Raw genomic sequence first — 26,562 nt, 5'->3', positions numbered from 1 at the left:
ATGTAACCACATTACTCTTTCTTATGCTCCAGCTTTGCTTACCATGAATGGAATTATTTTGTTGTACCCTTAAATTTAAGCTTTCGTGTAAAGCAATAATAAAAATGGCTCAATTTCATTAGATTGTTGAAAAAATCCTCTGTAACAGACATCAGAGAAAACCTGCCACCTGAAACTGCAGAAAACGTCACAACTGTGTGAACACGAGCAAACAATTTATCTTCCTTTCTGGATTGTTAACGCTGAAATCTAGTGATATTGTAAAGATCAGTACTTGAAGACACTTTTCACTGACTCCATGCAAATAAACAAGCAGGGCAAAACATTCCTGTGCCAAGGAGGTTTAATAGCAGCTAATATACAGCATTCTGCACATTCCAGCATAAATCTTCCCTAGGATATTTGGGATATCTAACACTCATGCATTCCAAATGTTGCTCGAAGCAGTTTGGGACTCTGGGACATCACTTCCTACATGAACTATGAGAGGCTGGGCTGAGAAAGCCTTGCCTGTCACACTGCCCATGACAGGTGTAGGATTTATATAACATGCAGGGATTAGTGAGCTTTGCGAAAGACTTCCAGCTGACTGAATAAGCACATTTCTCAGGAACCCCTAAGGATTTGACCAATTATACCAAACAGCAAACTGTGGAAGCAAGGCTCAAAGTGGGGGTATGGGAGAGCCTCCTCCTCACAGATTCAGAAAACAAGACTCCAGCACAAATGTGCTAAATCCTGCTGCAGAATCTGAGAAAGCAGAGCCAGCATCTGCTAGGGTTTCTCACTTAACACCCTCTTCTCAGCGTGTTTGTTGCCAATGAAGGAGAACACCACTACTACCAACTTCCATACAAAACAGGATTTCTCACCTGACCCCAAGTAGGATACATTAAATTTTAATGACATCTTTATTTGGACAAATATTTTTCCTTATCGTGTCCATTTCCCATTTGCCAATCTTCTGAGCAGAGAATTCTTTCTTTCCCTTGGGATGCTCAAAGCAGTGTGACAGCCTCCAGACTGGAACTGAAATAGCTGTTTGGGTGCCCCCTCAGGCTGAGGTCCCTTGGCATGGCAAGTTTGCACAGTCTGATTGCACAGTCCAGCAGAAATGCTCTCTGCTGGAGTCAGGAAGACAGAAAGGGCAACTCCTGGGCTGGTCAAGGCATGTAGGAAAACATGTTTGCCAACTTATTCTATGAAAATAGAAATTTGAATGGAATATTGAAAATAGAAAATAGAATTGGTCTGGTCTGTTGCCCTACATTGGTTGGAATATCACATATATACATATGTACCTCATAAACTTCTGTCTAAGCTACGTTTACTGAACTCATCTGTTAGTTTTTAATTATAGAAAAACTTTGGGACATTCTTGAATTTCCCAAATTTGTCTACCTTCTGCAATTTGATAAATATGTGATTCTGCACAATGTAAGACTAGGGTACCTACTGAGATACCCAGAGTTATCCTGACTTTGGATCAGGTTGAAAGAAGTATTTAGAGCTGGTCAGTCACCACACATGTGATATTTTGTGATGGAAAATTGTTTCGCTATTTTCTGTTGATCAAGACTGACTAGTGAAAACCAAACATTTGCATCACTTCCTGAGAGGTACTGTATTTCTGAAACCTGAGACCTCCAGATATTTGCCAAAAGAAAGAAATCTGAGAAGGAATCTAAGTGTTCATTTGGAATGGGGGTATATGTGAGAATAAAATAAACACAGGATCTGAGAAAACAATATCATTAATAACAGAAAATTAGGAGAAAGCCACAGACCAGGAATAGTGACTAATGAAAAGAAAAAACCATAAAATCCATACACAGAGAAGGAGGGTATGATTCAGGATCACTGGACCTCTCTTTCAGATCTGGAGCTCTGTAATGTCCAGAGGCTCAGTTTTTAAGTTCTTAGTACTAAGTTTAGAATTGAGCATTTAGGATGTGCACAATTACAAAATGACATGATTTGCTGAAATTACTGTAGAGACAGTATCTAAGAATATGCAGATTGACAGCTTTCTGGCAATGGTTTATCCACAATATCCTACCAAAGAGAATTAAAATTTTCTGAATGTGTTCCTTGCAGTGAACTGAGACACTTTACAACAGATTAGATTTCTCTGGTGCCAAAACACGCCAATGAGTCAGCAGCTGTGCTGACTGAAGTATGCAGAAACCTTTCCTGCTTCTGCACCAGCTTTATTTTTGTTACATGGTGGCTGGAGAACAGGCATGGAGAAGCACAGACTACTGGAGATAAAATATTCATGCAAGCTTGAAAGGTTATAGAAGGATTATAACATACTTTTAACTTCCATACAAAGACAAGATGAAATCCTGTTACAGCTTACCATGAATCAGACTGCAGCCTCTTCAAGCAAAGCCTGTTTTTTGTTACACATGCGCTCTGCCTAACTGAGCTAACAAACAGTACTTGCAAAAGCACAGTTAGGACATCCTTAGCATGCTGCTGACACTCCTCAGAGATACCCTGATCTAAAAAGGTGCTTTAAACAACTTCACTAACCCACAAATCTTTTTCTGCCTTCTGCTACTGGCCAAATATTGACCAAATTACTCAATCTTTACTGCATTAGAAGTGTTTGGTACATGCAACAAGACACTGTGACAGTTTTAAGAGAATATGAATATACACCTTCTAGCACTTGGTTGAGCTCTCTAGGGGCACTTTCATCCATTCCCGTCTTCTCTCCTACACGTAACCAAGGCTGGAAATTAACTCAGCATCCCACATGTCAGTCTCAAATTAGTCTCCCCACTGAAGCAGTGAGACACATGGTTACTTAACTCTTCTCTCACCAAATTTCACATATCTACTAGCCATCAGCTCATATAGAAAGGATTAAATAGGGAAATAGCAACTCTAATGATGACAGCTTATGGCTTACAAGCAAATACTCAAGTTAAAGAAGCAGTAAAGAGGCAGGTGGTGGGTAGGTCACTCCATCAGTGAGAGCTAAAGAAGGAATTTGAGACAAGGTATGAATGACAAGTCTGCATTGGCTCAGCACCTGCCTCTTGCATGCTGGAAGAGCAACTGCACAAAAGCCATGTGAAATTCACACAGAAAAAGGTTCATCTTTGGATCTCTTCTTGAAAAGATGGCTGTGAACATACTGATGGGCAGTATGGGAAAAGATTCAACAGGCTCTGAGCCATCAATTAAGAAAGAAGTATTTCAGAAAATGAAGCCTGCACCTCTCTGCTTCCCTGATACTGGTTAATTACTGCCATTCCTCAAGGCTCATGTCTCCAATAACCAGCTTTGTGACACTTTAATCTCAGCAACCTGATGACAACTCTGAATTCAGAATATGCCAGCATTTAGAGGTGTGCTCCAGAAAGGCTTTGTGAAATGCTTTAAATGTACCTGAGAACATCTTTATGTTATGATTAATATCAATACTACATGGAAAGCCTGAAGATTTTCTTGCCAAGAAAGACAAACAATGTGAGGACATTGGATACTTACAGCTTCCATTAGCCCCTTTACTGTGGGTGATTTCAGCATCAAAGCATCAAACACCTCATCTGTCTCCTTCCTCACATACAAAAGCACTGAAATAAAAAAAAAAGTCAAACTTGGAACAGGTTCAGTCAATTGCACAGATGAAACACCACATGCTGAGCAGGAAAACAAATATTAATCCATGACAGATAGAATGAAGCACTGAAGACGGTTTGCACTTAAAAAAAGGTACTTTCAATATCATCAGTGATCTAAACATGAACAACACATCATAGTTGCTTTGAGAACATAGTAACAAAAATTCAGCTATTTTAATATAATGTGAGGAATCTGTATCTTCCAGAATCTAAATCTCTATTTACAGCAAAAGGCTAAAAAGCACTTGGGCCCTGTCTCTCAGTCACAGGACAAAACACACAAGCTAGGTCTTCCTAAAAGCTGTGTCTTGGCTTGTACCTCTCCAGGCTTCATCTAAAAGGCTGGGAAAGGACATTCAAAAAAAGCAAGTCTGGTTTGTCTTAAGCTATGCCTTTGAAAACAAAATCAATGAAAAAGGAAAAAAGTAGTTCTGTCTAACATGACCATGCAGATGACTACAAACGGCCTGACCAGTCTGAAAATAAACACTGGGAAAATGAGTTCAAAGTCATTTGAGACTTTACAGAAGAGACATTCAAGAGCATAGCTGGCAGGCAGGCATTTTTAGGTACCCAAATGCCATTTCTGTTCCTGTTCCTCCCTCAGATGTCCTGCCGGGTCTTAGTCATTCACAGGTGCCCTGCCCTCTCTAGCTCTTGTTTTTTCCTGACTAGTACAGGTAAAAGGAGGAAACTTGCTGCTACATGGCAAAAGTAAAGCAGACAGCTACAAAGCAAATAAGCATAGAACTAGAAAAGTGTTCTAGGCATAATCTCACAAGACCAATAAGTAGAAGGTTAAATACGATGTGTTGCAATTTATTTGGTTCCTAAATAAACTGCCTTTTCAAATAGCAGTGCTGTACATGAGGTACAAACACACATGCACTATCAGGTATTTTATGTCACAAATTGCACTAGTAATTTTTTTTTTTTTTTGGTAGACATCTTTTGAAATTGCAAATTCTTGCAGTCCAAAAGATATCTTCACCACGTAACTGAATAGATGACATGCATATGAACCAACAGAGATTTTTCATACAGAAGCCAAGTGTTTTGAAGTTAATTCTCAGGTCAAGACTAGCAGGGTGGACTCAGGCCCATATGCAGAGAATTGTAGTTTCTTTGCCCAGGTTTTGAAATGATTGAAGAAAGACCTAAAATGTGGGCAGATCAGTGCCCTGTCTTGGTCTACAAAAAAGAAATACAGGACAACAATGACTTTTTTGCATCTCCGATTCAGAAATATAAGCCATAAAACTGCTACCTGCATTCAAAGCCACATCCTTTTCACCTACATTTTAGCAACTCTTTGGGACCTGCCTGAGAACATCCTTTTAAAGGACTCAGAAGCTGAGATAACTTTGAGTCACAATCTAAATAACTGTCAGAATGTAAAAGAACAAAAAAAATCCACATGAGGAGCAAAATTTTACAGGGTCTGATATGTTTATTTGCATGAGCAAGCACTCACTCAAAGTGCTAATTTTACCAGTACTAACACTTATATTCATTTAGTAATTGTTTCCTTGTGGCTAGAAGACTGTCCTGTAATTACTGGCTTTACAAACATCTGGACCTCTGTCAGCCTTAACAATTACAAACATATCTGAAAGGAGCAAAAAAAATCACTTGGTCCAAGGTTCAAGTTGGGGACATTACACAATCCCAGTGCTGAGCTTTAAATCTCTCTGTTGTGCTTGGTGTGCCAGGCAACATTATGCTGAATGAAGGATCCATTACAAAGATAACAGGAACTTGAATCACTATTATACACATAGAGAGCCAGGATTAGTAAATGTAGGGAGGCTTGTTGTTTTTTTCTTTTCCCTGACAGGTGTGAAAATCCTGGCTTTGATTCACTAGAGCACTTTTTCCTAAATGACTTCTGGTGGCAGTGATGCCTTAGGAAGCCCCTGTCTCATCCCCACCCTTTCAGTCTGTTACTCTGGCCCATCTCAATGAATTTTCCTGGATGAGGAACTCTTTCGAAAAGCAGATGTGAGTGAAAAAACAACCCTTTTTTTGAGCTGTTCTTCAAGCAGATCAGATCCCTGCTTCAGTGTACAACGCAGCCCCACCAGCCTCCCTGCTGGCAGAGTTGTGGAGAGGTGGCCAGGTGGCCTGGAGCAGGAGGCACAGCCAAGGCAGAGAAAGAGGGGCTGCAAAGACTCCAGTGGACTCAGCAGCAGCACTGCCACTGAATTCCTGTGACTATGTAACACAAGCCATACTTATGCCCTCTGATCCTACTGTCCCCACGTTCGTGGCATCTAGATGGGTTCACTTTAATAGTACAGATTACAATATTTGGAAGGGGGGCAGACATCTTGTACCAGGTAATGAGCTATTTTTGACTGAGAGTTAAAAGATAAATTCAAATTTGTCTGACCTGTACACTACGTGGCCTTATTCTTACCGTTCTTACCAACACTGAAATCCACTGTAGTCCCTAATATTCTTTAGATGTTTAAAAGAATTGCAGAAGATGGTGAGTAATAAATTTATCTCTAGTTACTTAAGAAATAGCCCCGATACACCAAATTGAAGAGTGGCAAACAACCTTTGCTGAAGGCAAGCAATGTTGTTGCACCTGGGAGATTTTTGGAAGCCAGGCCACCAAGCAGAGGATTTATGTGTGAATGCAGAACATGTTAGATACCTCTTTTAAAAGCGTTAACAACAACAGGCATGTGGCAAAAATGAAACTAAGGACACAATGGGACAGTAAGACTTGGGACATTAGGAAGGCCTGAGCCCAGGCACTACCAATGCTGTGACTAACACCCTATGAACAATGACTAATGACTATGGTCTGTGTAAAGTGGTCTCTGGATGAAGATGTGATACATCTTAGTCAAGGATAGCAGGGCTGGTAGCTCTGACCAGGCTTTCCTTTCTCACATTTGGAGTTTTTGCTATTGCCCAGGCACAAATTCCCTTGGCGACAGTGTGAATGCTGTCCTTCACAGGGATGGTTCACAAAACTCCAATTGTTATGAATCCAAAATGTTTCAGTGTAGTTTAATATGACTTTCCTGAGAGACAAAGGCTAAACAAAAATACAACTTTCTTTAAGCTGAGAACTACAGGAGTGGAAATCAACCTGACCTCAACTTAGCTGCTGGATTTATAATTAACAGGAAACTCCCGATGAAATCTGAAAGGGAAAGTGATTAGAGAACTCAAAACAGGGAAAGACCACGAGTCCAGCCAAGTAACTAGCTACCTTGCACATTTGGTACAGATTAACATACTTCACATTTCTGTGTTGGTCACTTGTACCTCTCTTAGAGGTCAAGGAGAGGAAAGAACAATCCACAAAGATCCAGCAACCTGAGTGAGAATATGAACCTTGTTTTCATGTAGTTTGCAAACCCCTTTTAACCTGTTCTCTTGACTGCCCCTTAATACCTTTGCTTCCGCCAGACAGTGTTACAATTAGGTCCATCAGGCAGAGGTGAGGCTACACACTGTCACTTCAATTCTTCAGCTGGGCTTGGACCCCTCACTAGCTGCTACTTGCACTGCTCTGCTAATGAGCCACCTTGGGATTACGTTGCTTTTAATGCATATTTTCACGTATCAGATCTGCTCTCTCTCAGATGTTACATCAGTGCCCCATCTATACTGGCTCTCTAGGACTTGTTGATTCCACTGTACCAAACAAATCTGGGAGAAAAGAAGCTTCTGATATGGCTAAGATGGGGGTAAAAATCCCTAAACATTTTAATACTCAGTGACTCCTGTGGCAAAGACAGCATTATCAAATGGGTAGATTCAGTTAAACTCCATCAGCACAATCTCAGATGCAGGGTTCCGGATGGCAGGAAGTTCACCAGAGCAAAGGCCACACTGGAAAAGGCTTGGCCTCCAGCCAGCATAATCCAAGTTGCAAGAAACACTGAACAGGAAGGGGATGTGAAGAGAGCATCCTCCAGCTCCTCTAGTTCCGTGCCTCTCCTGGATTTAATTAGTTAACATAGTTTTGCCACCAGTTAAATTTTTTTTCTTTCTAATCTTACCCTTGAAATGCTTGCAAGTCCTGGATAATATTAAAACAACTAACCACAGCAAAGGACAGGAATAATCAGAGCAAACCAATACCTCCTTGCAGGCAACTTCCCAGACTTCCAGCTGGGAAATCCAGGTGAAATTTTAGGAAATGACAGTTCTTTACATAGCCCTCATAACTGTCCTCTTTTGCTTGACAGAGCCTTGATAATGTGAATTTGGCCAAGGTTTGAGTCAACCAGATGCAAGTCTGTGGTCAGTGCTGACCTCAGAGGTCAGCATAATTAATTTAAGATTTAATTAAAATAAGAGTATGTTCACATTTATTCCAAGAAGACATCAGTCTCCATCCTATAATCTTCCTCTGGTTCAAGTACACCACCCTAACCAACCCAGAAACTTGGCAAATGCAGGCTCGTGGGAAGTTATTTCTATAAAGTTCAAAGGAGTCTTACAAATGGTCAAACTAAGAATCACTTCTGTGCCTTGTTGATTTGTTGTCTCACAAACTGATGGGTGAACTTCAAAATAGGTGAAAGTTTGAGTCATGTAGGTTGTTGGTCAAACCCCTGGAGTCTCCAATAAACTTATATAACAGAACTCGTGAGACAGAAGGAATGGCAGATATTGTCCACGGTGTTTAACTGTGACAGTGTAGGAAGTTATCACCGATAGCACTGCACTGGAAGAGACTGTACACAAAACTGATTTTGTGAACAAACCCACCTTCAGTGCAAAGTTTAACAGCTCTACCAAAACTACTGCTTCAGTGTTATTCAACTTAAGCTTAACTTGTAGCAGACTGGCAAAACAGCAGTTGGTAAAGCATATGAAATATAATTGTAATAATATTCTCTCAGACAGTAAAAAAAGTTAAGGGAAACAAATTCTTTAAAATTCTGTTAGGTCTACTGGAAGATGTCTCTCCATGCCTTATATTTTTAATTGGGTAGGAAATTTCTAAGACTCTATTCCAGTTAATCTAAGTCTGCAGTCAGCAGGAGCTTGCCTGTTAAGGTCTTTGTATTTGACCTAGTCCATCTTGCATATTTGCTTGTGATCCCAGCCAGAACAGAAAAGATGAGTAAAAGCTAAAAATAGACAATCACAGATCTGCTACTGGAACATTTATGAACTATGTAGCTTGGCCAAGGATCAAGAAACTTTCCAGCTTTTTTATATTTTATATACACTTGTGTCCTGATCCCTTCTTGAGAGAGCACAGTCTTTTTTTTTTTTAAATTATTATTTTTTCTGCTTTTAAGTCATTTCTAGCATGCAAAGATCTCTTCTCCCATCTACCTACATTTGCACTAGCATTCAACAATTGACTCCGTCCAAGTCACACCTGCCCTTCCAAGCTTGAGGGCTCGAGTTCCACAGAATTATTTTTAACTGCTAATTGACTGTTACCTCTTTTCAGGCCTTCTTCTTTCACTTGTTTCAATGGGGATGGACCAAATTCCTCCTCCACAGGCCGGAACATCCTTTTGACCAGGACACTGCTACTAGAATACACAAAACAGGAACCATGTCACAGTAAAACTATGCTCCCAGAAGAAGAGGAGACAACAGCAGCAGTCATGACTCACTTCGTACTCTGGCAAAAACACCCACTAGCTGCTCAAGTGGCACCAGAGCAGAAACTGCAAGGATTTAGCTTCTGATGCTTATCTGAACTATCCAGGCCTCTTAATTACCCAGACTGACTGTCTGGGACAGGTGACAGGAAAATATGTTCCAATGTTACTCACTAATTTGAAAATCCCAAAAGCCCTTAACTGTTAAATACTGAGGGAAGGGGAGTGGGGAGGAAGAAACAGCTAAGTAAGGAACCAAATCCACATTTGCACATTGATTCACCTCCTCTTTGGGGTAAAGGACACAGCCTCAGGAAACATGAGCAATATCTCTAAAATCCAAGACCATACTAGCCAGCAAATTCAAAAGGAATAACGTGCTGGGCCAGATCCAACCCAAAGCTGCAACATGCTCCATCAGGGGAGCTGAGGGCTGAAGGAACAACGGCTGCCCTCTCTGTTTGTCATAGCTCTGGCAGGATCTGGAGTCCTGGAGAAAAGAACTGGTGCAATAAACCCCTTTGTTTCTCAAATTACACTGTGAGCCTTGTGAAGAATATTAGTTTCATAAAACAAATAAAAAGGGCCTCACGTTTTCAAGTCCATGTCGGCAGCAGTGCTTGGCCACTCCGTACCACAGATCACTTTTTGCAGGTTTATGGGACTGCAGTTGTCTTACTCCAAACTCTCAGATTTAAGGGTGCTCACTTGGGATTTAAGCAACTTACAAAAGTATGGGGCTTGCGCACACTGTGGGCTGAACTTCAACCACCCATATTAAAGCCCTTATTTCATGGCATCTCTTAACTATTAGAGGGACTTTCATCAATTCTTCCAGTCCCTCCGAAGTCAGATAGGGGGTGCTTCCATTTCCAACCTTCCCCCTTTCCAGGATCTCCCGCTCTCTTTTTGCTGTTCTCTTCTGGCACTTGGCCATTCTCTCTGCAGTTCCTGTATTTGTCACTTGTGTGCTGCTAAACAGCTTTCAGGAATGCAGTGAAGTTTGGTGCTTCATTAAAAGATTCCTGGTTTTTAAAGTATTTGAGAACCCTTGTGCATATATAAAAGGCATTTCATTATCAAATATATTGTCCTATCCCTGTATTGAACCTTATGGCCCTTTAAACTGTTTTACTTGAAAATGTATTAAAAAACAGATATAAAAAATAGCCAGTTCACATGAAGGAAAGAAAGCTACACCACAAAACAAACCTCCCCCTACCAGTTCTACATATTATTCACCCTCCATAAGCATTGGGACAACACGAGGGAAGGGAGAGAAAGGGCATCAGTTTTATCTTATTTTGTGTTTTGTGTCTTCTTTCTATGAGTTTGAACTGCTAACTGCAAAGCTTGTGAAACAATGAATGTCTTACCCTTCTCTCTCATCATCTGTATTATAGTAAACCTAGAAGGATAGAAATAAAACCCAACAATTATTCCCAAAACTAAGACATTTCCTTAACAGAATAACTTCAAAAGGCAGAAAAGACAAGTGGTTTGCAGTTTTTTAATATATTAAAAATCCTTTTCCTTCTATAAAACAAAAACATCTCAAATTCTAATTGTGATATGGAAAAGGGGTGGCTTAGAGAAACTGCTGTTGAATATCTAGTGGAAACATATCAAAGTATTTTTGAAAGGCATTCTCCTCTCCCCTGGTTCATATGATTTTCCCAATTATTTTACAGTCCTCTAAATCAGATCACTACTTACCTAAATTAACCCTAATACAGTTTAAGCCACAACACTTTCAAACTTTTCTATGTCTTTAATACTATCTGAAAATCTAATAAAACTGTAGAGAGCTACATTAAACTACAGGTCTAATGGACATACAATTACTAATGGTACAGCTGAACATTTTTTGCGCAGGCTGTGAGCGGAAGCTCAAATCCAGACCACTGTTTTGTGTAAATCCAAACAGCTCACAGTCACTGGGACCAAATTTACAACAGCAGCAAATGCTGCTAACAATAGCAGGGGAGGTATAAAATCACAGTCTGCTGTCAGAGGCTTTACACAACAGTCAGCCAAATTCCTTGCACTGTGCCAGCACTGCAGGACTGCACCAACAAGTGTACCAGCCCTCCCACTGCTGAGCTACTGAAGGCAGGGCACCAGAGCTCTGTGTTCTGCTGCGGCAGAGCAAGGCATCTCGGACAGGTTTCTAGCACTTGTGCTGGCAAGACTCAGAGCACACTTGGTTCTCACTGAGAGCCTTTGGTTCTGAACCTGCACAATGAAAATAGCTCAGAGGTGTGTGTGTGTGCAAAGCCAAGGTCTGTAACTCATTCTATGAGTTACAGCAATAAAAGACATGGCTGAACATTGCCTAAGAGCTAGGAAACTGGGGTATCTTCCAGTTAGTTTAGAAAATTATTTACAGGATTACATTTACTAAGGAATGCTTCCACCTTCTCCTGTCTTAAGACAAATCCACATTCTGGTTTGAAAACCATGAGGACAGAAGGTACCCAGCACTGATATGTGAGTGGGCGTCTTTCCGATTTTGGAGAGTAAGTCAGTGACAGCTGTGATTGCAGTGTCTGCGCTCTTTGTGCTTTGCTCTACCACAATTCTCACTGCTTTAAAATAACTGACAATTCCAACAGTGTCATTGAATCTTCATCATCTTAATATTTAAACACATGCATAAAAGTCTCATTCTACTCCCTGAGATGTTAATAAATAACAGGTTCATAGTAAAAAAATTGTCAGAGCTGACCCTCCAATTCAGGTTTGCAATTTCCCAGCAAGCGATAAAGTAGAAAAAAGTCAAGTCAGCAAAGACTTCCTAATGTTTACTGGTTATGATAATTGGCAATACTGAATATTAACATTAGCATGACAGAGTTTTACTTGGTAAAGTGAAAATATTTTTTCCAAGGAATTTCCAGTTCTCTAGATAATGCCAACAGAAAATAGAAAGTGGTGTTCAGTGACCCTGCTCTCGACCTCCCTATACATGTAAGAGCTTGGTCTTTGTCTTCAGTTGTGACAGGAAGGGGGATCTCTGCTACCACAAGGTGGCACTTCATTTCATCTAGCCAAAGAGCACACTCAAAACCAGACTTTGTTTCAGTCACAGATCAACCTACTTCAAAATTCTTGACTATTTGTTCCATTCTTTCTTCCCAGCAAAAGAATAACAAAACCATAACAAACACAAACTAGTCAGTTGTCAATGAAGTATAAACTTCTTCACACCCAGAACTCGGAAAGGTACTTATCCCTTTTAAATTCTTGTATATGTGACTCACCAAAAGTTGTGTTTATAAAAACGAGAGCTGAAACAAGCACCCCCAGAACAGCGAATTTATTTTCCTAAAACCTGCCCTAGAGCAGGGGCAGACAGATGGCAAGTGGGCACCAGCTCATCTCATTATGATTTCCTACCTGTCCAGTTCTTTGTAGGTTTCCAAAGTGAACATCTGGTATGAAGAGAACTGGCTGGGAATCCAGGTCAGCCATTGTTTTGAAGAAGGTGATATCACTCTTTTTCTGCAGAGGGAGTGCACTCAACTTCCCTTCAGCTGCAGATCACAAAGCAACATGGTTGTGAGAGGAGGCATGTTAAGCGTGACTTAGCCCCAGACCAGAAAGGCCCATCTAACTCACCATTATTACACGAGGCTTGGGATGCCTGGCCTTTGCCCTTCTTCCTGTTCTGCTTCCTCTCTTCATCTCGGATTTTCCTTTCTGCTCCCTGTGCAAAAAAGACAACCCACAGATATTATTACCCAAAGAGGAACCACTGGGAGCATCGTAGTTAGCAATGCCTGGAACTACAGCGGCTGACATATCAGAAATGCTGAAACAGAAACTGGTTGTTCCATTGCAGATAAATCTGTCCACACTGTTGGAAAGGTACAAGCTTCGCATCGATCACCTGTGCCTGAAACTCAAGCTGGCACAACCAGCAGCTCCCAGGGCTGCAGACAGCAAGGGGAACATATCCACACACTGGTTTGGAAAAGCCAGGATGGACAGTTTATGCAGCGTGCAGTCTCTAGCAGGACTGATGCCACCACAACTTTTGCAAAGCCCAGTGTCTCTGCAATGGACAGAATGCTCAGGCCAAATACTTTGTGTATGTAATGGCATAAAACACCTGCAGGATTATCATCATCCTAGGTCATGTCTGTGATAAGCTTTTCCCTAAACTCTCCTGCACCCACTTTGTCTAGGGGTGGCATTGCTTCACTGTGGCCAATTGTGCAGAGGCCTTTAAGATTTGACAGTGCAAGAAGGCTATGCTGACAGGTTACCAACAGTGCAAGGGTTCTTACAGAAAAACACAGGCATTTCAAAGAGGGAAAAGCTCTCCAGAAATGGCAAAGCAATGTAGCACTGCCTTACTGCACCAGGAAGTCCTGGGAAGTTGCAGGCTTCTGTTATGTAAATACACTCTCAACAAGTTTAAAAAATAAAATTTGTTATTGACATAAAAAGCAGCAACACCTCCTTTGAAGTTCTCTGGATTTACTTTATAAATAATACCCATCACATTGTGAAGAGTATTAAAGATCCATATGCTCCTAGACAGTCGGCATGCAAGATCACAGATTTTTTTTTTCCAAACTAAAATTGGAAGTTTCTTGAAAAGAAAGGGGGGGAGGGAGGTAAGGAAGCCAAAAATACCCACTCAAGATGGCAAAATTCACACATGAGCCAATGAACCAAGCTTGAAAAGAATGCAAGGAAAGATATACTCCTGGTTGTGATCTAGCAATAGATTTCCAGAAGCTGAAATAAATGGAGGAAGAAACAGCTTTTTAAAAAACATGAAGATGTCAAACACAAACCTTGTCTCCAGACCCAGGTCCCAGTCCAGTTGTCACTGACCTCAACTGCAGATGCCAGAGTTACGCCCTTAGCAAAACTTCAACTGCAGATGCCAGAGTTATGCCCTTAGCAAAACTGTTTTTAGGGGTACATTTGTATCTTTAAAGGCCACCTGTTCTTTGTAAGAAAGGAGCAAAATTATGCATCACAGCCACAGTCCTGTGGCACATCCCTGAGAGCCCTGTGCTGCACAAAGGGCTCTGCCAGGTGGCCACAGCCCTACCTGCCCTCAGTGCTGCCTCTCTGCCGCTCAGGGGGAACAGGAGAAACCATGAAAGTATTTCATACACGGCAGCAAGCACAAGCTTCCTCTCAGGCAAACAGAAACTGAGTACGACTCAGACTTTATACACAATAAAAAAACATGTTTTACTGATTTTCTGTGATAGTCTTTGTAATTATGAACTTGGTAAAGGTTCACAGCTCTCTCATTATTCATTCAAGGCAAGACACCTCGAAGTTCTCTTGCATACTGGCAATCTCTGAGCAGGGCAGCCACTCCCACCCCCCAGTGTTTATTTGTGCCACAGCCACTTTACAAATGAGGCAACTGCAATACCCACAGAACTACCTACCAGCCCTTTTGAGCTAGGAGCAACCCACATGGCAGGGGCCAGCCAAGCCTACATGATGTACGCCACTGTCATAGGGGCTGAGACAACAGACCACAAAATGATTTTTGCATACAAGAGCATTTCCGCTGCACAGTTTTGACAGCTGAGCCATCTGACACATATCCAGTAAACCACAGTTTGCATGTCTCTTCAGAACAGAAGAAATAATCCTCTCATAGGGGACTATAAACTAGGCTCTGACGGGTGAAATAATGAAATGAGTTTTTCAGTTTTTCATTGATATATACTGACTTTGTATAAATGCAATTAGTACTACTAGTACTTCTGCTACTAACCATTAGTTAAATGCGGTCTATGAATTTCAGCTGATTGAAAATATTTTTTTCTTAAGTCTTCAACTCATTTAAGCTGAAGTCTCGCATTCTAGCTCCAGCCTGGCAAAGCCTTTGCCATGGTAAGGACCACTCCCATCATCCTTATAAAGCTCATGGAAACACCTGCTTGTAGTTCTAGGCCAAAGTATTCCACATCTGGTAGGGCAGGTGCATAGACTTCAGCCTTCTTCTCTCTAAAGCTGAAGATTAATAGGCAATTGGAATTGCTCAATACCCTATGATAATCCATGTTCTCTGTGACAATACATACTGAAGACAAGGAGGCAGGAACTGCATATATTTTAAAGAACATGTGGGTTTTCAGAGTAAAGAAAACTGGATTCATTTATTTTATTTTGGAACAATGTTATGGTATTTGCCTAGTCAAATGCTTCTGCTTCTTTTTAGCAAAGCTAATCACATAAAGAAAATCAAAGTATCTCTGAAGCCCAAGTTCCTTCATACACAGTGGCTAAAGCATCTTGCAATATATAAATATAAATAAACCTGGTAGCAAGTTTCCCTGACAACCTACTTAAGGAATAAAAGTTATATATTCTTATCATAATGCAGCATCAGTGATCTGCACAGGATAAAAAGACTACAAGGGCAAAGAGAATTAGCACTGAGAAAATGAGATGTGCACTGTAACAGATGCTTTGAAGACTGCCTATGGAAAACAAACACAGACAAAAGACTGGAGAATGAACAGAGTAAGGACACAATTACAACCTCTGCAGCATTTATCTCCATACATTTATGTCACAAAGCACACATTGGATGTGAGTTGGTGTTACTCTCTAGTTTATATATGTAAATTAGTATTACAATTAAGCAATTGCCAGAATAAATACTAAAATACATGTAATACATACCACTTAGCTAAATGCAGTTTTATTTCTTCAGGGATAACTCTTTCCACAACAGCTATGCTGTATTTCAGCTACAGGACTTTAATTTATTTACTGTGCAGTTCCACTGATCCAGATGACTGTAATAAATCAGGCACTTTTCTCATCAGCTTCTCTTTGAGGTTGTCAGATTGGGGCATAACAGCGCAGTTCATGCTTTTGAAATTATAAAAATTATTATATGTTTGCTGGGTTTTTTTTAATGGTCCTATTAATATGTCTTTAATTGATCATGACAAAGAGGTGGGCGATAACCATCTCAGCTTCATAGCCTTTTCCAAAGAGGTAGAAAGCCCTGTTCATGTCCCTGGAGGGTGAGCTACAGGCTGACAAGAGAAGCTGAACCATTTAGCACCACCTTAACAACTGCCAAGGTTTTATTTTGACATATTGGAAAGATAAGGATGCCAAGCTCCACCAGCTACCTTCTTCTGAGCACGATGGATTCTCCCAGCACTACTAGCAAATGGAAATTTTCCAACCATTTGTTTGCTTATGAAAGCCCTGTGACAAAGGGATGTTGGTAAAGATCTGGCAGCATAAGTCAAGGGACAGGCAAGCCTCACTCTCCTTCCAAGTGCCAATTAGCATGAATTGTCCTGTGAATTGACCTCAATAATTTTCATTCACTTAACTTATTTTCACACCTGCATTAAGTTAAAAAGCAGTATGTGTATGTATACATTCATATTAAACAGATATATATCCCATTATTGATACTCTTGAGCCCTTCTGTTCCCACTTCCAGTACAGTTTTGATGTGTATAATGCTTTTACAACCCTCTCATCTTTTCTTCTACTTTGATGCAGTTTTGATTATTAGACTCAACATTAATTTCCTGCTTTCTAGTCTCGATATTTGAAGCATCAATTAAGCCAATAGATGCAACAAACATGTATTATTCAAAATCTCCATCAGTTGTATCTACAGGTCACCCTTGATGAGTTTGTGCTCCGAATTTCCTTCCTTTTTTTAAATAATTCAATTTTTTTCTAATTGCTCTTCAAAAGCAAGTATATGAAAACGACTTGTCCTTTGATATTTACTGAGCTTTTAACATCCAGCTGTAGCTTCAAATCTCTGAATATTTGACATTCAAAGTTACAATTAAAAGCATAGCATTTTGACTGCAAGACCTCAGTGCATACATTTACATTCATTACTTCCAAAGATTTTGCTCCACCAACATGACTGATTAGCCCTCAAGATCCCGTTGTCAAGACTGCAACAAGGGAATGAATTGAAAAGGGGGAAGGAGCAGCAACACAGAGTCCTGGAACAGTTGAACTCTTACCCTTTCCATTAAAAAGTTAATGTTACATATTGCCTGGAGCATGGCCTTTGTCTTTCTATTCCCACCTGTAAGATGGCAAGACTAATTTGGATAAATTTCCCAGTCACTTACATAGATGTAGACTCTTGAATCCCTGAACCTTGACTAGAATTCAGGCATCAGCTCCCCCACGGAAAATCTTTCTCCGCAGGAATAAAGTCATCAGCTGGCAGATGTTAAACATAACTGAAAAGTGGTCACACTCTCTTCTAAGAATTACCACTGACATGACATTTCTGAGTGACTGTTTCTAAGTGGTGACATATACAGCTGACCATGAGATTGTCTAACTCATTAAGGCATGATCCATGTTTGGGTGCTGAAAAATCTTACCAGTTCTCACAAAGAAGCAGTCAAATGTACTGTAAAAGAACAAAATTTTGCAAAAGAGGGAGTGAGCACACACAAAAAATAGTTACTGAACTACAAAATGGGAAAGACTAATCTATTTTTGCAGTTTACTTTTAATAAGAAAATCCTAGCAACATAAAGGTCTCATTGAAGCTTCTGAAATCAGGGCTTGTAATTAAGGGAGATGGGAAATCCATCAGCTGCATCACTGGGACTTGGCGTTTTCCACTGCATCAGAAGAAAGCTTAGCAGACCTTTACTGAAAGGTGCATTTATCTGTCAAGAGCATCTCTACAAAGTTTACATGCTACCTATCCTGGCTGTTAGAGCCAGGAGGGAAAATCTCACCAGACCGGCACTTGCATGAGCCTATCATCAGCACTGACCTTCCAAGCAGAGATCTTTACATTTGTACTTTTCACTTTTTTGATATTCCAGCATCATGACCTAAAACATGCTGTCCTTAAAAAACCCAACTATTCCTCAGGGCCAAAAAGGCTGCAAAGCAGTAAAATAATTACATGATAATCTGCTAGATTTGTGATATAACTTGTACAAATGCTACCATGAAACACAATTCTGTAGGGAAAGAAAAAACATTTAATTAGGTCTAAAATATAGCAATAATAAATTGTCTAACAAGGTTCCACCTCCATCCACGATAATTGTGCTTTCCACTTACTTTGTCACAAAAGACCTTGATCTGGCAGTAGGCTCGGTGGATGGGTTTATTGCTGCGGTTGTTGTAGCTGTACGTATCGATCTGAATCATCAAAGGAAGCCCTTTTACTCCTTTTTGTGAGGAGAAGTCTGTGCTCAAGCAATTCACTGTGATGAAAATCTGTATGCCAGAGAGATTACTTTTAAAATGTGGTACAAACAATGATTAAACTTCCAGAAACACATGAAAACAAATGGGAAAATAAAAGCAGATATACCACCCTACCCACCTCCCCAAAAAACCCAACAGTTATTAATTCAGCTATGATGCATTCTCTGGCAATTCACACATTTATTCTCCACTTCTGTCCTAAATCCAACAAAGATGCTTCCATCCTGTCAAGTAGGACAAAATTTTAAGGCATGTATAAGCACTTCAGTTTGGATCAGAAGCTCACATTTGAGTTGAATCATTTGGTTGTCCCAACTTACCATGCTTTGGTTCACACCAGAGAGCGAAGAGCCAGACCAGAAGTTGTGTTCTGTGAGCATTCCTCAGTTGCTCCAGCTGCTAATGGTTGCTCAGTCCATGGGAACTGACTAAAGACAATCTAAAACCTCCTAAAATGTGCCTCACATGGATGTCAGGTCTTTAGCCCTGACTTGCTTCATTCTAGAAATCTGCTCTGTACGTTTGCACTATTTGTTAAAAGTGCAAATAGGATCAGCTGGGTTGGAAAGGACCTTGGAGATCATCAAGTCCAACCTTCATCCACTACCACCGTGGTTACTAGACCATGGCACTAAGTGCCACATTCAGTCTCACCTTAAAAACCTCCAGAGACAGAGATGTCTTGCTTCGTCCTTTCCAGCTGCCTTTGGTCTGGCTTGTTCTTCTGACAGCTCACAATTCAAATTCAGTGGGGCAATGATAAGCCATACCCTTTTTTTTATTTTACAAATTTTCTTCACACTGTCATCAGGGGTACCCCTTCCTCCATCCCATCAAGAGATACCCTTGATCTTTACTTCAAAGGTCCTTCATTGTCTTCTTTCAATTTCAAAAATGCATCTCATCCTGTCTTTCAAACTGGGAAGCTCATTAATAAAACTACTGCCTACCTCTTCTCAAAAGTCCTCTTTGTCATGTAGCAACCACTTAACTTGACATTGCATTCCATTTCTGGCAAGCCCCCTACTTGTCTGTGCTTCAGAAATCCACCTCTTGCTCTTCTTCTACAACCACTTATGTCAGTTGATAGCCACTAGTCATCTCCTGCTCTCTAACTTCATTGGTACCATGGGACAAGGTGTGTCTCATCTGCCATGTCTGTACAGGACCTGGGAGAAGGATCTCCCACCACCAAAGTCTCACAAGGACTATTCTGATGCAAAGCAAGCATTGTGAACTGAAATACCATTGATAGCTTTCAGTCAGGATAGTGTGAATGATACTGGATTAAAAATCCAGCTTTCTGCCCAGTAAGGAATATGTGCATTACATAGTAATTTGGGGCAATTATGCACTGACCTGATTCTACTTTTAATTTTTCCTCCGTTTTTAAAACAAAAACAAACTGCCAAACAAACAAAATCCCAAAACTCTGAACTAGGGAAAAGGACAAAGAAAACCACCAGTATCTCCTGAAACAAGAGGATGTGAAACCTGACACTCAGGAAGGAAGAGATCTCAAACAAGTCTCTCAAACAGACCTGATGCACACCTTGCTGGGCAGAGGAGGGAGCAGCAGGCCACTGGTCTGGGAGGATTCAGGAAGGAAGAGCATGAAGGAACCCCTCCCCAGTCCACAAACAGGGAAAATAAACCAACTGTGTGGCTGTTCAGAATGCAACATCCCTAAGAAAGGCAGCTGAGAATAAAGGTCTCCCAGGGCTGGTGGGGCATACTTCACCCTCATGACGGAAGTTACCATTACAGTCATGGTCTTTATGATGGAGCCAGCTTGTTTACCTGACTGAGCTAATGGCCCCTCCACTTTCTGCTTCTGATTCTATCACAGAACTGCATTTACAAACGAAATAGTTGAACTTTAACTGCGGGAAGAGGAGGGAGGCGGGGAAGGGCCCTCGGTGAAACTCTGATTTTGAAGCTGATAGTGTTCTTTCTGTTTCAAATTACAAGTTGGTCTCTCCTCCAGCTCCAAAGGTAAGTGTAGATATGGGCGCATACGCCTTTGAAATATAACAGCCTGAATTTCATTTGCCTTCAGACTCCTTTACAGTGTCAGGGCAACAGTTTAAACTGTGTGTGAACATACAGGAGTGGAATGAGGTTTGGCATAAAACAGAAATCTAGTCTCACTATACTTTAGCTCATACTTCTGCACAAGGATTTTCCAAACTGTAATTTGAAATGTGAGAGGGAACATGCAGGCTTTGCATCTACTCAGCAGTTTGTACATCTGCAACATTTGCTGCATGCTCAGCTGAGAAGTAAAAAAAGATCTTGTCCCACCTTAATCAACTACATACACTGTGTGTCATCTCTTTCACTGCCACCACAATCACAGAGCAGAGTAGGAGCAGCTGGGGAAGACAGACTTTATTGTTTCAAGAGTCCCTATACAGCAATAACAGATTATTCAGCATGAATAATAGATATATGCTGTAAGATTCAATATCTTGTCCTGACACAGTAATACATCAGGATCTCTCTGAGAAGCAATGACTGTACATTCACGTACATGAAGTGTACTATACTTTCTGCCATATCATTTGCACCTCACAGATAGACAGATGGATTCAAATTAACATAGATCATTCATTTGGGGGAAATTTTCTGTCTCCATGCAATATTCTATTAGCTTTCCTATAAAGCACAACACTGACTTTAGATTCAGAAAACATGGGAAGTGTGCAGAGGGGAAGGGGAAGAGGGTGTATTCCTGTTCTTGGAGTTGATTTTAGGGTCTCCCTTTTTTTTTTTTTTTTTTGCACAACTAAAGATTCGCACCAGTTTTAATACAGTGGTGCAGCAGGCTGCTATGGTGAACAGGACCTGGGGAGACACCTGGACAGTCCCCTTCTCTCTCCCCTGCTCTGACCAGAAACCACCTCCACAACGCAGTGATCTGCTCTGAGCAGCAATGATTTTAACTGCCTGTCCAAGCACAGCCTGCTTTGCCCTTTACAACCCTCATCTTCCTCTCTTTCTCACCTCCTGTCCATAACAGAGGTACTCCCACTCTCTATGAGACAAGGGGCAAAACAACCCCATCTTCAGACGTGAAAAGAAAAAGCACTGCTCTACTTCTCCTGGCAGATACCCAGGTTTAAGATCCTCCTTCCTGAGGTCTCTTGCATAGTAGAAATAACAGTAGCAGGAGTAGAAATCTGTTTCCCTCCCCAGCTCTGTCTACACTTGTCTTAGAACTCTATTAATAAAAGTGAATATAATTGTCTATCTGAATTAATTTACAAACTTTTTTTCCCCCCTGTGCAAACTGGATTTTAACAATGTTTTGCTATCAATTGGGTTGTCGTTATAGTGATGTCTTTTTTTTTAATGTCAGTATATCTCAGATTAGAGCAATTAATGGCAGAGTTCCACCCATCTAGTCTCCAGCTCAGGCATGCCGTTGGTAATGAAATACTAATTTGGAGAAACATCTGCTGCTGAGAAAGTTTCAAAAGTGGCCTAAGATAACGACAACTCTTCTGTTTGATATACAGCATGCCTAGAAAAAGCACTCTCTTTCAGGGAAGGCACTCCTCCATGGTGTAGCTGCTATTATGTGAATTACTGACTGTTTGTTAAATACTGCAGCATAATTAGGGATGTACAAGACACAAACACAGTAAGCTGCCTTAAGAGAAAACAAGGCTCAGAAGTGCATTTCCCTTTTTATCATTTAATTCAGCCAACATGACTCCTGCTGTGATCTCTCAGCTTATAGCCCTTAAAGGTCTACAGTTACAAAACTTTTAATATAAGCCTTTCATTACTATTTACCTTTCTGGCTCCCATTGTCTCAGAAAGAGCCAGGGGCAGAAGGGAGGGAAGAGTGTGTTATGGCACAAAATCAGAAACTTACAGCGATTTCTCTACTGAATACCAGTAATACATAGCACCTACACCTGGATGATGGGTCTTTAAAAACCCTGTTTTTAAAAAGTTCATCCCTCTAGACTGTAACAACAAAGAGTTAAATGACGTGTCTCTCAAATGACTAACATCAATCCCATCATTCCTCCTATACACAAAAAGTGTGGTTTTATAGTTTCTCCTGCCAGCCGTTACCTTATAAATCCCACACAAAGGTAAAACCTTTGTTTTATTTCAATACAAATGTCTCCAGCAAATGTTTGCACTACTCTTTTGAAGCTTCCTCAACCCACACCACACCCAGGCAACTACATAAAAATGGCATTTGCCTTGAATCTCAGATGCATACTTACCAAGTATACACTGGATTTCAACATTATGTGCTACCACAGGTTAACTCTTCTTTAATATATACATGTGTGTGCATGTCTCACATATATATATATATATGCACACTTGCACAGACAGACATGGATTATTAAAGTAGTTGCCAAGTCTAATCCTACATAATTTCTGGTACTAACTCCCCAAAATGAAGCATCTCTTACTTCAACCTTTAAATTTTGAGAGTAGAGAAAATGTTAATTTCCTTCCTAATTAAATTAAATTAAATTTGATGTAACTTAAGAAGGAAATTTGTGATTATGAACAGAATAATTCTTATACTAGTCAAAGCCTGTCCTAAGTATCACTAGCAATGTTAAAGAAATATGGATTGGCACAATACAAATCGCTGCTAGAGATAGTTCTGCTCTACAAGCTTGATTTTACCATTGTGCCCGCTGGAATTGGAGCTCACTTTGGCCCACAATATCCAAGAACCTAATCCTGCAAATCACTCACTCTTTGAAAACAGCTTATTACTGTATGGGCTATGCCAAAACTCATTAAATACCTGGAAAGGTTCCCAGAGGCTTCAGCATGCTTTGGATTAAAGATCTACATTTCAGTTAAATATAGCAGGACAATGATTGCACGCAAGTATACACAACAACTGCAGAGTGCACAACTCCTGTGCGCACCAAAGGGCATATGTCAGCATCTGCCTCAATTATATATCCACCAACACGTCTCTTTACCACATGTCCAAGTTGTGGTGCTCAGCAGAAACCAGTAACCTCTTGGTATCACTGAAAGTTATTTTTTGTGTCTTTAAGGTGACATTTTTCTTTAGCAACTGCTCACTGAAGTAACATCTTTGAATTTAAGGTTAAAAAGCATTTTCCATAAAAATATTCAATTAATGTATTGTTTCAGAATTAACACCGTCCTAACCACTTTAAATTAGAAAATTACCAATCACAGAAAAGGCATATCTCAAGGAATTGGTAGGATTTATGACAAATATATTCTCCTTTGACCAGGAGAATTCTGGTTCATAATTATCTTCCTTGCAAACTAACTTCTGTCAGCGATTAGACTGTAAGCAGACAGATGAATGTCTATCAAAAATGAAGCTGAACTGTTCAAAAGCCTCCACTTGAACTTTGTCAACCAGTCAGACACTGCAAAAAAAAATCTTCTATAGGGCAACAGCAAGGCAACTACCTACCTTCTAGCATATTTATATAAATAGACTTCTAAAAGTCACTCAGTTCTTGTTAATTGTTGTTTGTTTCCTCACCTTTTTTTAAAGAACTCCTTTAAAAATACCAAACATAGCATTCAGGTTCAACCAAAGGGAGCTGACAAATCACCTTGCCCATAAATGTTGCATATTTATACACAGAACTAAATACAGAAGTGAAACAAATATGGATTGTACAAAACTGTTCTTCTCTTCCTACCTCTGTTCCCTTACAGTACAATATATTTGTCTTGAAGCATAAGACAGAGTTTGACATGGCTACAGTCTTCCCCTTATTTTTCTGTATCCTGCTCTGAACCACAAGCCCCACAGCGACCTCTAGATAAGGGCCCCAGCAGAAAAGGATATTGTTCTAGAAAAGGGTAAGTATACACCAGGACAAACTCTGCTCTGCCAGAAGGCAAGGGGACTGCTGTCAACCAGATACAGCAGAAGAAACGCCAGCAGAGTGGCGTTTCTGACTTTGGTGCTGTTTCCTTACTCCACACAAAGCAATAGTGAGATTATTCCACAGCTTGACACGAGCTGTACAAGATTCCCTTTCCATTGACTTGTTCTGCCAAGCAGCAGCTGAAAGACAAGGCACCAAGCACGGGGAGCTGGAACCAACAGTTCAGTTCCAATCACATTACTGGGGTAATAGAAGGAGGCCTCTGCCTATGAATTCCTGTTTCTTCCACATAAGACCCACATGAGATGCTGCCTTATCAACCCTTAGCAGGCTCACTGTTAGCAGGCAGACTGGCTGCCACACCCGTGCTCTTATACCCTCATCCCGAAAGGCTTGGAGGAGGAGGAGTATCTGCTCTGCTTGTGTGTGGGAGGAGAAATCTGGCTCTAAATGAGGAGAAATAGGGCTTTAAATCAGCTGCCCTCCAGGTGGAGTAGGCAAGTGAGAAATCTGATGTTCCAGATAGGTCTTCCTAGATGCGGGATTTAGTCTCCCAGGAGAGACAGGCATATTTGGATATGTGATTTCTGCTGCTTTTGTTTGATTTTCCAGATCACTCCCCTGTGCACTTCCAACAAGAAGTCCATTTTCTTTGTTACTTCCCAGGCCAGCAGAGCACTTCATCACATCCCATCTCAGAGGCCCTGCAAAGAACTGCTCTGTACTACTCTTGTCTGACTCCAAAGAGAAAAAGAGAAAAGCCATTGTGCCTCCAAAGAGAAAAGCCATTGTGCCTCTGAGTGGGTTAAGTTTTAATCTTGAAATTGTGGTGGAAAAGAGAAAACAACACTGAGCAGAAACAATGGAGCCAGTTGAAAGATCATCATTCAAAAAGCTTAGGAAAAGAGTCTGTAATTACGCCTTGAAATTCTTCATCTCTCTTGGATGAGGTAATTATTGGAGAAAAAACAGCCTTCAGTGACGTACCTCAGAGTTTACAGCTTTCCAACACCACAAGGGCATCCTATGGGAATCCCCAGACCCGGTGCAACTGGTTGTTGTATTAGACTCTCCCACAGGAGCAAGCAAGTGGGTACATGTACATGTGCAGGGAGGGAGACACTTTAGTGCAGGCAAGGTGGTAACCTTTCACATACAGCCTGATTCATGCTTCATAGCTCAACACCAAAGCGTGTTATGAATCCTCTTACTTTTATCAATACATTTGCAGTTCAAGCTCCTAAAAGATCAGATATTTATTAACTATCCCCCAAAATAAATATGCATAAGCTAATTTGCATTTTAATTACTACTTCCTGCAGAAATACAAGGGGCTTAAATTTCACTCCTGACAGTTTTTTAGTCCAGCAACAGTAAGAGAGTCTTTATTTTACAATCTTAGTGTGTTTTATTTCCAGTGATCATTGCAACAGTTGTGTTCTTCATGTAGTGGCACCCAAGGCAAGAGCAATGTGAATGGTGTGAGATTAGAACAAAATGTCCCAAGGTTAACACCTGACATTAGTGGATGTGACTTTCTTGTTTCTAGATCAACATGGTGTCTTGCTAAGTCTGGCTAGCAGCTGCAAATGCGTTAAAGGACTGCCAGCCCTGGCAGCCGGGATGGTAGATGCCAGTGGGACAAGACTGCCATGCTCTAGCCCTGGTAGCGCTTCTGTAAAGGTCCCTGAGAAAGTCTGTTTGTGTTGAAGATACCAAATCTGTATTTGCTGTATCTCCTTGCCTAATGATCACACACACACACAACAGTCACCTCTTGTGACTGCAGAGGACAACATACAGCTGTAGTTCGAAATGGAATCACATAACAGGGAAGTATCTGAGGCGGTGACAATGTAATCATTAGATGAGTAAATATAACTACACTAGCAACTGGCCAAGTACAACTCTGTTTACCAAGGCCTGCTTTTGAAAGAGCTGGGTGGTTTTCAGAACTATTGTCTTTTTTTTTAAGATGTGCATCAGAGATGAAAATCCCTGTTACTACAAACCTCAGCACCTTCAGTCAGCAAGTCAGGACAGTGAGTATTAATACCATCGCCCTGTGCTCGACACAATCTCCCACAGGACTCACTCACTCCAATGCAATCTCTCTAATTCTCTGTTAGAAAAGCAGTGGGGAATTGTGCATGAAGATGTCTCTGTATTTGAAAGATTCACTGCATTACTTGAACACTGGGCATTTTGTGTTCAACATGAAAATGGTATCAG

At 40.7% G+C, this 26,562-nt stretch overlaps 1 protein-coding gene across 8 annotated transcripts in view; it reads right to left on the bottom strand.

Moving 5' to 3' along the window:
• Positions 1 to 26,562, bottom strand: part of GRHL2 (grainyhead like transcription factor 2) — a 68,002-nt gene that overhangs the window by 7,839 nt on the left and 33,601 nt on the right. For 7 of the 8 annotated variants that reach the window (XM_017806505.1, XM_017806506.1, XM_017806512.1 and 4 more), the window contains 6 exons: positions 18,308 to 18,466; positions 12,854 to 12,941; positions 12,632 to 12,768; positions 10,609 to 10,640; positions 9,066 to 9,160; positions 3,505 to 3,590 (listed from right to left, as the gene is read on the bottom strand). In XM_017806505.1, coding sequence (XP_017661994.1) covers positions 3,505 to 3,590; positions 9,066 to 9,160; positions 10,609 to 10,640; positions 12,632 to 12,768; positions 12,854 to 12,941; positions 18,308 to 18,466 — 597 coding nt within the window. The remainder of the gene's footprint in view (positions 1 to 3,504; positions 3,591 to 9,065; positions 9,161 to 10,608; positions 10,641 to 12,631; positions 12,769 to 12,853; positions 12,942 to 18,307; positions 18,467 to 26,562) is intronic. The other variant, XM_017806507.1, reaches the window with a different exon arrangement.

Source organism: Lepidothrix coronata, unplaced genomic scaffold (genome assembly GCF_001604755.1).
Source record: "Lepidothrix coronata isolate B3197 unplaced genomic scaffold, Lepidothrix_coronata-1.0 Scaffold15, whole genome shotgun sequence".
Taxonomy (NCBI): Eukaryota; Metazoa; Chordata; class Aves; order Passeriformes; family Pipridae; genus Lepidothrix; species Lepidothrix coronata.
The sequence above is the reverse complement of the archived record's forward strand: the minus strand, read 5'-3'. Positions and strand labels throughout refer to the sequence as shown.